We start from the raw sequence: 13,180 nt of genomic DNA, 5'->3' as shown, positions 1-13,180 counted from the left end.
GTAACAGTCCTATTTTCCACCAGCGATGAAAATTTAAAAGACCAAAGAATCTCCAGACCTCCAAGGCCTGCAGGTGCAAATCCTTCAAAGCACCTCATTACCCCACATTCACCTCCCTCTAGAAACAGAAACACCTGAACACTTTGCCCACAGGTGAAAGAGGAGGGGGAATGAGCCAGCAGGGAGCCATCTAAGTGCAAGCCTGGTCCTCCCTCCCTATAAAAGAGTCCCCAAGAGAGAGGTCAGGTATGCTCTGAGTTTGGTTCTGTGATTTTTGTTGAGGAGCTTTGGTGGTTTAGAGTCATGGTGAGTAGTTTTGGGGCTTGGGTTTGTTTTCTAACAAGTGAGGAGATGGTAGGAGCTGGAGGTGTCTTCTTTCTTGCTGTGGGAAGGTGCTTTGCCCTTGGCTTTGGGGTTTCCTGGAAGGAAAGTAGCTGTGAAGTGTGGAAGTCTTGGAAAAAGATTTCCTGGGGTGGGTGCTTAGCTTTGGGAGGACTTGCCTGCTGATGTCTTTGCATCTTCTTCTATCTTCTTATGAGGATAATTTGGAGGTTGTGCTGGTAGTGATATTAAGGCCAGGCTGGGTGCCCCTCTGGCCCTGCTGTAGGGCTGGGGTACATCAGGAGTGAGGGAGTGAAGGTCTACCTTCGAGGAGATAGTTCCAGCATCCATGTGTTGGCCCTGCTCTGGGTGTTACGGCTCTACTGGGTCTCCAGCCACAAATCCTACCATGGCCATAACTCAAAGTAGGTAGTAAAGGCAAATCAAACTTTAGTGAGGCTGTAGATCAAGGTATTTAAGGTAAATGTGATAGGAAAGTTCATACCAATCTTAAATATCTTGTAACTCATGGCTTTCTTGGCTGAATACAAGATTTTCTCCATTAACCCTCTTTGGGTATCTCTAGTCTCTTTGTAAAGTGAAGTTTGATGCTTGTTGTGTTGGCTTTTTTATTGCATTCCTCCCAAAGTCTCCTCTGTCAAAGAGTTCAACACCTTGGCTACATCCTGTGCATGAACTCTCCTCCATATAGCTCAAGCCATGCACAGTTGCTTCATGGGGTGACTGCTACATCTTGTAGAGAGATGAACCTTCAGTCTTTACTCATCCTTCCTTTGATTCCTTCTAGCTGGATCTCCAGAAGGTTGATCCTACACTTAATCTAAACCAGGTTGAGAAATTGCTCTGCAAGTCAATAACTGGGTCCTAACAGTGAAAGGACGTTTCCCCATCAACTTCCTTATCAAAAGATATTTTCCAAACTTAACTCATCTGCAATATGGAGGGGTGTCTTTGCACTGTTGCCCAAGATCAGTTGGGCTATGAGAGCACCTGTGAAGGCTGTGGTGGTGCCCTGCCTTCTGCCCCATGGCAGAGAGAAGAAAAATCATGAGCAGTTTGACTTGACAACAACATTGCTGTACTTTAATCAGCTCTGTGGCCTGTTCCTGGGAACAGAATCATTGTGCAATATAATAACAGTGCTGAGGTACAGGAGGACCTACTACTAGGCTCTGATCTCTGCATCTGCAACAACTCTCTGAAGGGTGAATGCGTGGTTCCTGCTAGATCAATATATCTTTAGTGCCTGCTATGGAGACAGTGTCCTGGCTGCCACTAAGCTGGGATAAGGCTCTTCTTGCACATAGAATGTGGGCTGTGTGCTCCACAAATGCAAGAAGAAATGTCTTCTTTAGACTTCTTTAGTGCATACTCATAACATTCTTCCCTCTCCCATCCCAATGCAGAGGGAGTGTATTTCCATCCACATTGGCCAGGCTGGTGTCCAGATGGGCAATTCCTGTTGGGAACTGTATTGCCTGGAGCATGGGATTGAGTCAGATGGCACCATCTCCTCCATGGCATCCTCAGGGCAAACAGACTCTTCCTTTGGGACCTTCTTCAATGAGACAGGCTCAGGGAAGCATGTGCCCAGAGCAATGTTTGTTGACCTGGAGCCTACTGTCATTGGTAAGTTGTTGAAGGTCCCCCCAAACCTCTTGTTGGGGTGACCCTTGCTGTCCTGAAGAATGGTGTAGGTAACCTCACTAGGATTTTAAGTGGCCAGTTTCAATATGGAACTGCACCTAAACTAGAGCAAGTAACCTGACAGACAATGCTAGCAGCAGCCTTAAGATCTATTTCTTCCAGATGAGATCAAGACTGGGACCTACCGTGCACTCTTCCATCCAGAGCAACTCATCAGTGGCAAAGAAGATGCTGCCAACAACTACGCTCGGGGCCGCTACACCACTGGGAAGCAGATCATAGAACAAGTTGTTGATAGAGCCCGTAAAATGGTAATAATACCATGGGGAAGTCCTCTGCACCAGACTGGTTGCTGTTGCACTGACTGTCAAGAGGTGATGGTGTGCATGGATCTCTAATAGGTTGATCACGTCACACGGAGTGATGTGATGAGATGTATATGGGTGTGTGTTAACTTTCTTGGGAAGTAAGAGGGAAACAAGGGCTTGAAGATGCTCTAAGAACTCATTCCAACCAATGTCACAGGTCACTTTTGGGCTGGTATCTTCTCCTTATGCTTCTCCTTCCCTATACTGTCTTCCTTCTGTAGAACCTCAGAAGTGCTGTGGTAACTCTGGAGTATGCCTGATTTGGGTAGAATTTCTCCAGGTCCTATTGACTGCTGAAGTTATGAATCTCTATCTGCCCTACAATGCCATGGCCAGACCTCTCTCTCTACTAAGAAAAATAATAATTTATTGTATTCAATGTTTCCACTATTGGAAGGTATGTCAAAGCAGAAGTGAAACTTCTGGCCATGAATTTCATGGTTGAATGTGCTACTCTTAGCTTAAGTCCAATGAGGCCCCAGTAATTTGGTTGTCCTGGCTCTTTCTCTGGTGTTACAGGCTGACCAGTGCAGCGGCCTCCAGGGGTTCCTGGTCTTCCACAGCTTTGGGGGAGGCACAGGATCAGGGTTCACCTCCCTCCTCATGGAGCGGCTCTCTGTAGAGTACAGCAAGAAGTCCAAGCTGGAGTTCTCCGTGTACCCAGCACCACAGGTCTCCACGGCTGTGGTGGAGCCCTACAACTCCATCCTCACCACCCACACCACCCTGGAGCACTCGGACTGCTCCTTCATGGTGGACAACGAGGCCATCTACGACATCTGCAACCGCAACCTGGGCATCGAGCAGCCCACCTACACCAACCTCAACAGGCTCATTGGGCAGATCGTCTCCTCTGTTACCGCCTCTTTGAGATTTGAAGGTGCTTTGAATGTTGACTTGACTGAATTCCAGACGAACCTGGTGCCCTACCCACGGATACACTTCCCCCTCACCACCTACGCACCCATCATCTCAGCAGAGAAAGCCTACCACGAGCAGCTGTCAGTGCCAGAGATCACCAATGCTTGCTTTGAGTTCTCCAACCAGATGGTGAAATGTGATCCACGGCGTGGCAAGTACATGGCGTGCTGCCTGCTGTACCGGGGTGACGTGGTGCCCAAGGATGTGAACGCGGCCATTGCAGCCATCAAAACCCGCCGCTCCATCCAGTTTGTGGACTGGTGTCCCACGGGCTTCAAGGTGGGCATCAACTATCAGCCCCCAACGGTGGTGCCTGGGGGGGACCTGGCCAAGGTGCAGCGGGCTGTGTGCATGCTGAGCAACACCACGGCCATTGCTGAGGCCTGGGCACGCCTGGACCACAAGTTTGACCTGATGTACGCCAAGCGAGCCTTTGTGCACTGGTATGTGGGTGAAGGCATGGAGGAGGGGGAGTTCTCGGAGGCCAGGGAGGACCTGGCTGCCCTGGAGAAGGACTATGAGGAGGTTGGAAGAGATGGGGGAGAGTTTGAGGAGTAACTGCGCCTACGGGAAGGCAGCTTGGGTTGTGAATAGCTTTTGTGTATTCTATGGGAGTTAGGGACTAGATTTGAGGCAATGTGACTGGCGAACTCCACAGACTGGCCAAAAGCATCTCTTTGTTAAGCATGAATTTGAATAAATGGTGATCAGCAAAAATATCTTATTGAAGTGCCATAAATTCTTGCTTTTTGTTAGATTGGGGTGCCCTGGTGCCTTTGCTTCTGCAGCCCTACCCATGAGGCTTTTTCACTTGTATGTGCTGGAGTGGGTTTGTCAACTGCTCTGCTAAAATGCACCATGAGATGGTGACCCCCACTTGGGCTCAGTTTTCTCCCTATTCCAAATTGCAGCTGGCTCTGTTTTTCCAGGCTGCTCTCCCCTATGAGGTGCAGCAGGGGCTGGGATCAGGTTTCTCTAGTCCCCCACCACCACACAGAGCCCTGCTAAAGCAATCCATGTCTGGCTGCCAGGGCTGGGCTTGCCTGGAAGTCTAATTGGAGTCTGGAGCTGAAAATTTAAATACTCTGCTGTCTGTCAGACCTCTCTGGGGGTGTTTGACCTGTTTCTAGCTCATTCCAGGCATTAAATCAAGAAGCTGGGTGAGGGTTGCCCACCTTGATCTATAGAAGAATCTCTGCATGCACCTAATTAGTTGGAAAAACTGATTATTATTAACCTGATCTCTGGTCTGGAGCAGGTTATGACACCACTGGGAGTCTCCTCTCAGTAAGTGATCTGAGAGAAAGAACTGGCTGTGATGCAGTGGGGAAGCTGGACCTGTATTCACTTGAAGGGCTGACAGTGCTGGCTCTGGGTTGCACTGAAGGAAAGCTTAAACAACCTGAGATGATAGGGGGAGTTCTTATTAAAACCTGCCACATCTTGCCTTTACACAGCTGGGCTCAAAGGAATGGCAGTGTCCCAAGGTCAACAAGTAAAGGAGTTCCTAGGGGCTATCTCACCTCTAGCTGCCTTGGGGTTACAAAGCTGCCTGGGTTGATAGTGCCACAACTGTAGAGTACTGGTGTATGGCTCTTCTATGCACCAGGGATGGAAGAGAAGTCTGGCTATTGGTCAAGGGAGGATTTAGCGGTGGAGCTCTATGTACTCTCTGCTGTAGGACACTGAGGAACAAACTTGGCCTCCAACCCTATAGTCTATCCTTATTAGTTAACAAATGGGCTGGAGCCACACATTGGAAATCTCAGACCTGAGGGCTCTGTGTGTTGTATTCCGAAGGACTCTTATTTTTTGTTTATGACCAGCACTGCTATCTCAGTACACAAAAGATACCATACAACAAAGTGTGCATCGCTCTTAGGAGAGAGGCTGCTGTAGGATACGTTGCTAATGGAGGGGACAAAGTGCTTCCTACAATCATCAACAAAAGATACTACTCCCCCAAAAATCACAGTACTGTTACCTCTGCAAGGAAAATCCTTCCCTCCCTCCCTGTGTTCATAGGATATCTGGAGCAGGGCCATGCTGACGGATGTACCCAAGTAGTTGACTTCATTAATAAGTGACCTTTTCAATGACATCAGCCCTGGAATTGAGCTGATTGCTTTCTTAGGTGCAGGAGTGTGGCTGTGCTCCTTCTCTGGCTCATAGATCCAGGCAGGAGTGATGTTCAACCAAGTCTACACTAACATCATTTTTCTGGGAGGGAATTTAACCAGCACCTTTAAACCCTGTTGCTTGTAGACATTGGAGCCATTAGGGAAAGGTGGCAGCCTTTGACACCCTGTTTAGAAACTTCAGCACCTGTGGGTATGGAGTTCATTGAGTTGACAAGCTTTGGGGATCCTCTGCCATATGAGAGCTGGATGAGAAGCCATCTTAGATGTGGTAGGATCTGGTTTCTTCATAGAATCATTAAGGTTGGAAAAGACTGCTAAGATCACCCAGTTCAACCCATTTGCACTTGCCCCCATGAGTACCATCATTTCCAATAGCAATGAGGCACCCCTAATAACTTTTTAGCTTGGTAAATCTCACAATGGTGATTTGAGTACAGAAGCTTCAGACCACCAGGAATGTCTCCTAAGGTCCCATTTACTACCCATTCATGCTGCCAGCTACCAGATTTTAGGCTCACAGCAGCCAACAAAGAGCTCTAGCACCTTCCAATTCCATCTCCTGAGCATGGCAGCTATCCCTGGGTGTTCACACTGCATCACTTCGAGGAATGTGATGAGGCAGGAAAACTACAGGACACAAAGAGAAGCAACATCCAGCTCCAACCAGGCAACCTCCTGCAGGATATGGGATATTTCCCATAGCAATAACTACGACCAGCAACATTCAACATACTCAGACCCTTTACCACTTCCCCCAAAGACAACATCCCCAAACTAAGGACTCTCCATACAAAGTCTGCATTAAATCCAGAAAACTTAGAGCAATAGAAAGTCTTTATTCAAATACAAAGGACAGTTGCATAGAAGTGTACTGGTACATTTTAATTAAAAGGTGCTTTTGCAGTAAAAGCCAGAGCAAGAGTTTGCTATGTCAACCAAAGCAGGCAGCTTGCAACATTCCCCAGGGCTAGCAAGCAGGGTCCTCTGCCCAGGCAGGATGCATCCCCAACACTGAGCCAGGCACCTATTCAGCTTCACTCATTGATAAACAGCAGTGTGATAAAGCTCAAGACACCCATGCTACAGAAGTGCACTATGAGCACGTAGACTATACAAGCAAAAAAGGTATAATATGTCAAACAGTAGCACTGAGGTTCAGGACAATCCTCTGGCACCTCCAGGTACTCAAGACCAGTTTAGCCTGATGACAGAGAGTTTGTATTTCATCTGAGGTTTGACTTGAAGAAGAATAGACAGAAGTTTGTTAATACTCATCCTCATCAGCCTCATCTTCTTCTCCATCTGCTGAGTCCCTTCCAACCTCCTCATAATCCTTCTCCAGGGCAGCCAGGTCCTCCCTGGCCTCCGAGAACTCCCCCTCCTCCATGCCTTCACCCACGTACCAGTGCACAAAGGCTCGCTTGGCGTACATCAGGTCAAACTTGTGGTCCAGGCGTGCCCAGGCCTCAGCAATGGCCGTGGTGTTGCTCAGCATGCACACAGCCCGCTGCACCTTGGCCAGGTCCCCCCCGGGCACCACTGTTGGGGGCTGATAGTTGATGCCCACCTTGAAGCCCGTGGGACACCAGTCCACAAACTGGATGGAGCGGCGGGTTTTGATGGCTGCAATGGCCGCGTTCACATCCTTGGGCACCACATCACCCCGGTACAGCAGGCAGCACGCCATGTACTTGCCACGCCGTGGGTCACATTTCACCATCTGGTTGGAGAACTCAAAGCAAGCGTTGGTGATCTCTGGCACTGACAGCTGCTCGTGGTAGGCTTTCTCTGCTGAGATGATGGGTGCGTAGGTGGTGAGGGGGAAGTGTATCCGTGGGTAGGGCACCAGGTTCGTCTGGAATTCAATCAGGTCAACGTTCAAGGCACCATTAAATCTCAAAGAGGCGGTAACAGAGGAGACGATCTGCCCAATGAGCCTGTTGAGGTTGGTGTAGGTGGGCCGCTCGATGTCCAGGTTGCGGTTGCAGATGTCATAGATGGCCTCGTTGTCCACCATGAAGGAGCAGTCCGAGTGCTCCAGGGTGGTGTGGGTGGTGAGGATGGAGTTGTAGGGCTCCACCACAGCTGTGGAGACCTGTGGTGCCGGGTACACAGAGAACTCCAGCTTGGACTTCTTGCTGTACTCTACAGAGAGCCGCTCCATGAGGAGGGAGGTGAACCCCGATCCTGTGCCTCCCCCAAAGCTGTGGAAGACCAGGAACCCCTGGAGGCCGCTGCACTGGTCAGCCTACAGTGGAACAATGCATATTTACCTCTCTATTAAGGATTATTCCAAATAACAGAGCAATACATTCTATTTGGATCACCTTCTCACCAGAAGATAAGTAGCTAAACAATAATAAATACAGGTTGTGGCCTTAAGCTGTGCCAGGTTGGTTCTTGTTGGACAGTAGGAAAAAATCCGTTTTGATAAGAGTGATCAGGATGGGGAACAAGTTGCCCAGGAAAGTGGCATAATCACCACACCTATTTGTTTTCAGGAAGAGGGTAGATATCACACTGAGGGACATGGTTTGTTGGGCATGATTGTGTTGGGTCAATGATTGGACTGGATGATCTTAGTAGTCTTTTCCAACTACAATGATTCTATAAATACCAAGCTCCATCTAGAGCATTTTCAATCCCTAAAGTGAATTCACACATTTTTTCACCCTATTACACCCTGCCCTACATCTTTAAGTAGATGCAGAATATCCACGTTGTCAAATGATAACTCTGACCAAGTTCCTCAGTTATCTGCTCAATGTACCTCCAAGCATCTGAGAGGAGGAAGGAGGCAGCCTGTGGGTCCTGGACCCCCAAAAGAGATCTCAAACATGTTTTGTCAACTGGCATCCAAGTGCAGTGTTAGAAACTTGCCTCACTTTATCAATCATGGAGTTTGGTCTTCCCAGCCTGGCTACCAATTGTCCACTTAAAATTAATCTCTGCAATCATACAATCCCTCTGGTCAGAGTTCCTTCCATTCTCTCTTACATCTAATGTTTTCTCATTCCAGCCCCTGATGCATCTATGATGTGCAGTGTTAAGTGTAGACATACATGATCAGATGGCCCCTCACTTTATTGAGTCTCATTCACAAGACCACAGAATCATTAAGTTTGGAAAGACCACTAAGGTAACCTAATCCAACCACCAGTAACTCTTGAGCTCAGAAGAAAAAAAAAGCCCTTTATCTAAGTCTATTACTCCAAAGTCTAAATGGCATTGACCTTGACCTGCTGTTTTAAGAGAAAGGCTCTTTTCCTCTTACCATTTTGCGAATTCTGCTGAGGACAGTGTCTATAATCTCCTTCCCAATGGTGTAGTGGCCACGGGCATAGTTATTGGCTGCATCTTCTTTGCCACTGATGAGCTGCTCTGGATGGAAGAGTCCATGGTAGGTGCCAGTCCGGATCTCATCTACAGGGATAAGCAGTCATGGAGAGCAGCACAGTCACAGGTTCTGGACATCGGTGTGGTACAGCAAAACACACTCATGCCAGATCCATCCCTCCCAGCTTCAGGCATCTAATGGAGACAGGCATTAGGAGTAATTTCTCCAGGCTCCATTCAGTCAATTAGGTTGTGAGACACCCCCAGAGGTTATTTAGACCCACTCAGACAAAATGCTGGATACATTTCATATTCTATTGGCTCACTAACTTGGTTCCCAATTTAGTGCTTTGATTGGGTGCCTGAAATTAAGTGCAACCAAAACAAAGTCTACATTCCTTCCATTAAATAAAATAATGAGTCACATCTTAGATGTTAAGATAGGAGTAGATGCATTCACCCACAGGAGAAGCCTAGAAGGCAGATTGGATGTGCAATCTAAAGTGGATGCAATTTCCACCAGGTCATTTCCACCAGGTTATTTCCACCAGGTTCTAGAGGAGTAAGAATTTGTCTAGGAAGGTATTCTCAATTCAATCAAAATGCCAAATTGAATCAAACCCTCTGAGATCACTAACAGAGCTGGGGATGAAAGGGAAGCAGAAATGCTGCTGTAGCAAAAGAAGCATGAAATTTAGAACGCCCATCTGCTCAAAGAAGCTTCAGAGGTAGTCTTAAAAACAGATGGGCTGAGTAAGTCATAGGATAGTGCAATTCAGCCCACAGCTACCGGGGCTGACAAACCCACACCTCTACATCTGCTGAGAATTAACATGCAGGCCTCTTAAAAAGAGAGATTTGTAGAATCATAGAATTGTTTGAGTTGGAAGAGACCATTAAAGGCCATCTAATCCATCTCCCCTGCAACAAACAGGGACATCTACAGCTAGATCAGGTTGCTCAGAGCCTGCACCAGCCTGATCTTGTACGTCTTAGGGATAAGGCACCCACCAGATCTCTGGGCAACCTATTCCAAGTGAAGACAAGTCAGCATATGAGGAGTAATGGATTTGTTATTTTCAGGTCCATTTGGAAATGCAATCCCTGCCCAGGATTCCCATTTTACAGTGCCACAACACACACTTGACCATTATTACCAATGACAGTGGGCTCCAAGTCTATGAACACTGCCCGAGGCACATGCTTCCCAGACGCTGTCTCACAGAAGAAGGTCTCAAAAGAAGAATCCACTTGCTCAGACTGTGGCTCCACAGGTTTCACCAGCTTGGAGCCAGGAATGGTCCCATCCGCCTGGATCCCATGCTCAAGGCAATACAGCTCCCAACAGGCATTGCCCATCTGCACGCCAGCCTGCCCGATGTGGATGGAAATGCACTCCCTCTGTAAGGGGAAACGGCTTGTTAAGGTGATTTTTTTTAAGACATCCTGTGTCCTAGCATTAGCACCCGTGGTTCTTGTTTGAGCCATTTGCTGCTGCAGATGATGAGGGAAACAGGTGGCTTCCTCCCACTGCCACGACTTGGAGCAAGGATCAGACTGTGTTCTGTAGGGCTGTTGGACACACAGCATCCCTAGGAAGGACTCTCCCAGCCCAAGAGAGAAGGAAGGAAGGAGGTGATGGGCTTCATGCCAAGGCAGGAAGCAGCTAAACACTGCTGGCTCCATCTTGCTGAGCGTTCAGCTGGTTTCATTACAGAGCAGTGAATCCACTGGGTCCCAGGGCAATGGGGACCCAAAGACAGCAGCTCCAGGCTCCCTGAGCTAAAAAACCCTTTACCAAGCAGGGAGAAGCCAAGCATGGAGTCACACCAGGAAATGAAGCCAGAGGAAACCAACAGCTGCCCAGGGCAAGCAAACACCTGGGGAGAGGCTCAGAGTCCTGATGTAACCAGGTCACCCTCCAGGAGCATCCCAGCAACCCCCAGGGTGGTGGAAGCATTGACATCTTCAGGAGACTTTTGATGGTTGTACACTTCCTCAGTAATTACCATCTTTGCTGTTTCCACCACCCCAAGATCAAAGTGCTGCAGCAGCAACAACAGCTTGCATCCCAGCTCCCAGTTGTAGCTACCCGTAGCACAGGGATTCCCATTGAAGAGAGATGGTGAGCCCACCCAGGAACAGCCAATAGGGCCATCATTTCTAGTGTTGATGGTTTCCCATTGAAAGGAGCTGGTGAGTCCACCCAGGAGCAGCCAACAGTACAGTTTTCCCTGGTGTTAGTGGAGAGGACACTTTGTGTATGCACACCCACAGACATGACTGCCCTTAAAGGCATAACCCTAATGCTAGACAGCCCTGGAGACCCATTGCTCATGGCACTGCAACAGTCATCAGGAAACAGATGCAACACAACTTCTCCCCTCTTTGTCTCCGTGGATGTGCCAAGAGATTTCTCAGCACTCAAGCAAGACTGATGGCCTCCATGTGTCCAGGTCAACTGCCGTAAGGTTGGACACCAACTGGATGAATGCTCTTTGCAGAGAGACACCGAACCCTTTGCCCCACAGCTGGGAGAACAATCTAATCCAGGTCTGGGCTGGGTGTGGGGGTTGTCTTTAAGCCCTCCCCCTCTCTCAGTTGATATTTGCACTATTTGGGAAATGCTGGCTGCCATTTGCCCATCCCTCCCAGCAAGATGGTTGCAATAGCTCCTCGCCACACTTTGCAAGGGTCACCAGGACCCGCTGGGACAGCTGCTCTGCTCTCTGTCCTCTCCCAGCTTGCAGACCCAGCACCTGCTTCAAGGGGCACTGGTATTTGCAGCATAGGGAATGGAGGGGGGGGGGGGGGGGGAAGGGAAAGAAAAAAAGCCTATTGGAAACAGTGGGAAAGAAAAAGAAGGAAAGAAAAATAAAGACATCTCATATTCTGCAGGTTTGGGGTTTTTTAATCCCCACTCCAATATGCTGGAAGGTTTTGGGGTTTTTTTTTGAGATCCCAGACTTCCAACTTCTGCATCCTGATAAATTACATTTTACAGACTATGGCTATAAGCAACCTATTGTTGTCCAGCTGATTTTCCCCCCCTTTGGAAATCCCATGTAAATCTTTAACTGTTTTGTAACCAGGACAGACTCCTAAAAAGTCAGCAGATAAAAGGAAAAGTTCAAAAGCTGCCTCTCTGGGTGCTACTTTGAAGTTTCCTACTTGCAACATGCAAAGGGGACACCATCAGATTTTCCAGCAAGTTGCCCTTTTGCATTCACAAAGTGACAGTTGTGTTATTCCTCGCTAAAAGTTTCAGCCAGTGCTGTTTGGAGTCACAGGTTTTTTAAGCAACCAGATCAGTCCACTTCAGTTTTATACAGCTGCAAACTCCTAAGAGCAAAGATTCAAACGGAGGAAAGAAAAGAATAGAAGCAGGAGGGAGGGATTTCATTCATTTAATATCTAATCAGAAGGTTTTCTAGAAGACAAAGGCAACATGGCAGCTCTCTCCTAAGGAAAAAAGAAACCCTAAAAGTCTCTGCAAGTTGTACAAGTTCTCTATGGCAGTGTGAGAAACAAAGTTTGCAACTCAGGAATGGGGCTGACAGTGTCAAACTTTCAATGTTAGTGCATCATATAGTTGTGTCTCAAGATATGCTGATCTCTCCCCCCCCACCTCAAAAAAGAGTAAACCCCAACTTGCATTAAAGAGCCAGGCACAACCCAGACCCCATCTCAGGAGCTGCAAACTCAGAGCAAAAACAAAGCAGCAAGAGGCCGTTGAAAGAGCTGCTCTGCACATCCCTCACTTTTCCCTTATAAGGAGCAAACGCTGAATCAATAAACCAGAAGGTAATTGGCAATTAAACAAAGCTGCTTGGAATTAACATCCACAAGAGAAAGGCGAGAGAAAAGAGCAAGCAAGCTGTTCAGCTCAGCAGGTTTGGAAAACAAACAGTCGGTATTTTAAGTTCAGGCTAATACAAATGTAAGGCATGCTCTTACCATGATGAGACTGGAGACTTGCTAAGATCTAAGCAAAACAGCTGCTACCCCTGCCTCTCCCTGCAACTTTATAGCCCAGGAAGGCTTGACTCCACCTGAATATAAAGAAGCTTTCTGCTAGCTTAAAGGAGCAGAGATCCTTTTCCTGTGCGTTCCCAGAAAGAGCAAGGGATAAATGATCTGTTGGTGTCTGGATGGTGTGATTTCTGTGATTAAACTGCCTTGGGCACAGTGAAGCATGAGTTGGTTTTTGTTTTCCAAACTACCTCAACTGGAAAAAAAATAGAACAGTAAAATTATAGCATCATAGAATGGTTGGACTGGAAGGGACCTTAAGGATCAGCTATTTCCAACCTCAGATTCAGGTGATGGAAATCCAGACCCAAAAACTAGTCCTTCCATTTTGGTCTTTGTTCCATATCTCCACTGACCCCCATGGGAATCCACTGATTTTTGTACCTCCTTGGC

At 47.7% G+C, this 13,180-nt stretch overlaps 2 protein-coding genes across 3 annotated transcripts; one reads left to right on the top strand and one right to left on the bottom strand.

Annotated features, from left to right (window-relative positions):
* The first annotated feature begins 243 nt into the window (after positions 1-243).
* LOC107312375 (tubulin alpha chain) lies at positions 244-3,997 on the top strand. Its single transcript, XM_015859862.3, has 4 exons — positions 244-306; positions 1,749-1,971; positions 2,152-2,300; positions 2,877-3,997. Exons 1-4 carry the CDS (start codon positions 304-306, stop codon positions 3,834-3,836), a joined length of 1,335 nt encoding a protein of 444 aa, XP_015715348.2. The 5' UTR covers positions 244-303; the 3' UTR covers positions 3,837-3,997.
* A 2,240-nt stretch (positions 3,998-6,237) lies between these two features.
* Positions 6,238-12,789, bottom strand: LOC107312307 (tubulin alpha-3 chain). 2 transcript variants are annotated; one of them, XM_085544946.1, is made up of 4 exons: positions 12,713-12,789; positions 9,913-10,156; positions 8,694-8,950; positions 6,238-7,667 (listed from the first exon to the last, which is right to left on the bottom strand). In XM_085544946.1, exons 3-4 carry the CDS (start codon positions 8,694-8,696, stop codon positions 6,684-6,686), a joined length of 987 nt encoding a protein of 328 aa, XP_085401072.1. In that variant the 5' UTR covers positions 8,697-8,950; positions 9,913-10,156; positions 12,713-12,789; the 3' UTR covers positions 6,238-6,683. The 2 variants fall into 2 exon arrangements, with proteins under 2 accessions (XP_085401072.1, XP_015715134.2); XM_015859648.3 differs by having other exon boundaries at positions 8,694-8,842.
* Positions 12,790-13,180: the final 391 nt, after the last annotated feature.

Source organism: Coturnix japonica, chromosome 1 (genome assembly GCF_054131305.1).
Source record: "Coturnix japonica strain WE chromosome 1, WE-NBRP24, whole genome shotgun sequence".
In the NCBI taxonomy this organism is placed as follows: Eukaryota; Metazoa; Chordata; class Aves; order Galliformes; family Phasianidae; genus Coturnix; species Coturnix japonica.
This window is presented reverse-complemented; position numbering and strand designations above follow the sequence as displayed.

Excerpts from the sequence above, each read along its gene's own strand:
- LOC107312307 (XM_015859648.3), bottom strand. Across the intron at positions 8,843-9,912 it reads CTTGGAGCCCACTGTCATTG|ATGAGATCCGGACTGGCACC; the intron begins GTAATAATGGTC and ends TTATCCCTGTAG. Across the intron at positions 7,668-8,693 it reads TCAGCAGAATTCGCAAAATG|GCTGACCAGTGCAGCGGCCT; the intron begins GTAAGAGGAAAA and ends GTTCCACTGTAG.
- LOC107312375 (XM_015859862.3), top strand. Across the intron at positions 1,972-2,151 it reads CCTGGAGCCTACTGTCATTG|ATGAGATCAAGACTGGGACC; the intron begins GTAAGTTGTTGA and ends TATTTCTTCCAG. Across the intron at positions 2,301-2,876 it reads TTGATAGAGCCCGTAAAATG|GCTGACCAGTGCAGCGGCCT; the intron begins GTAATAATACCA and ends CTGGTGTTACAG.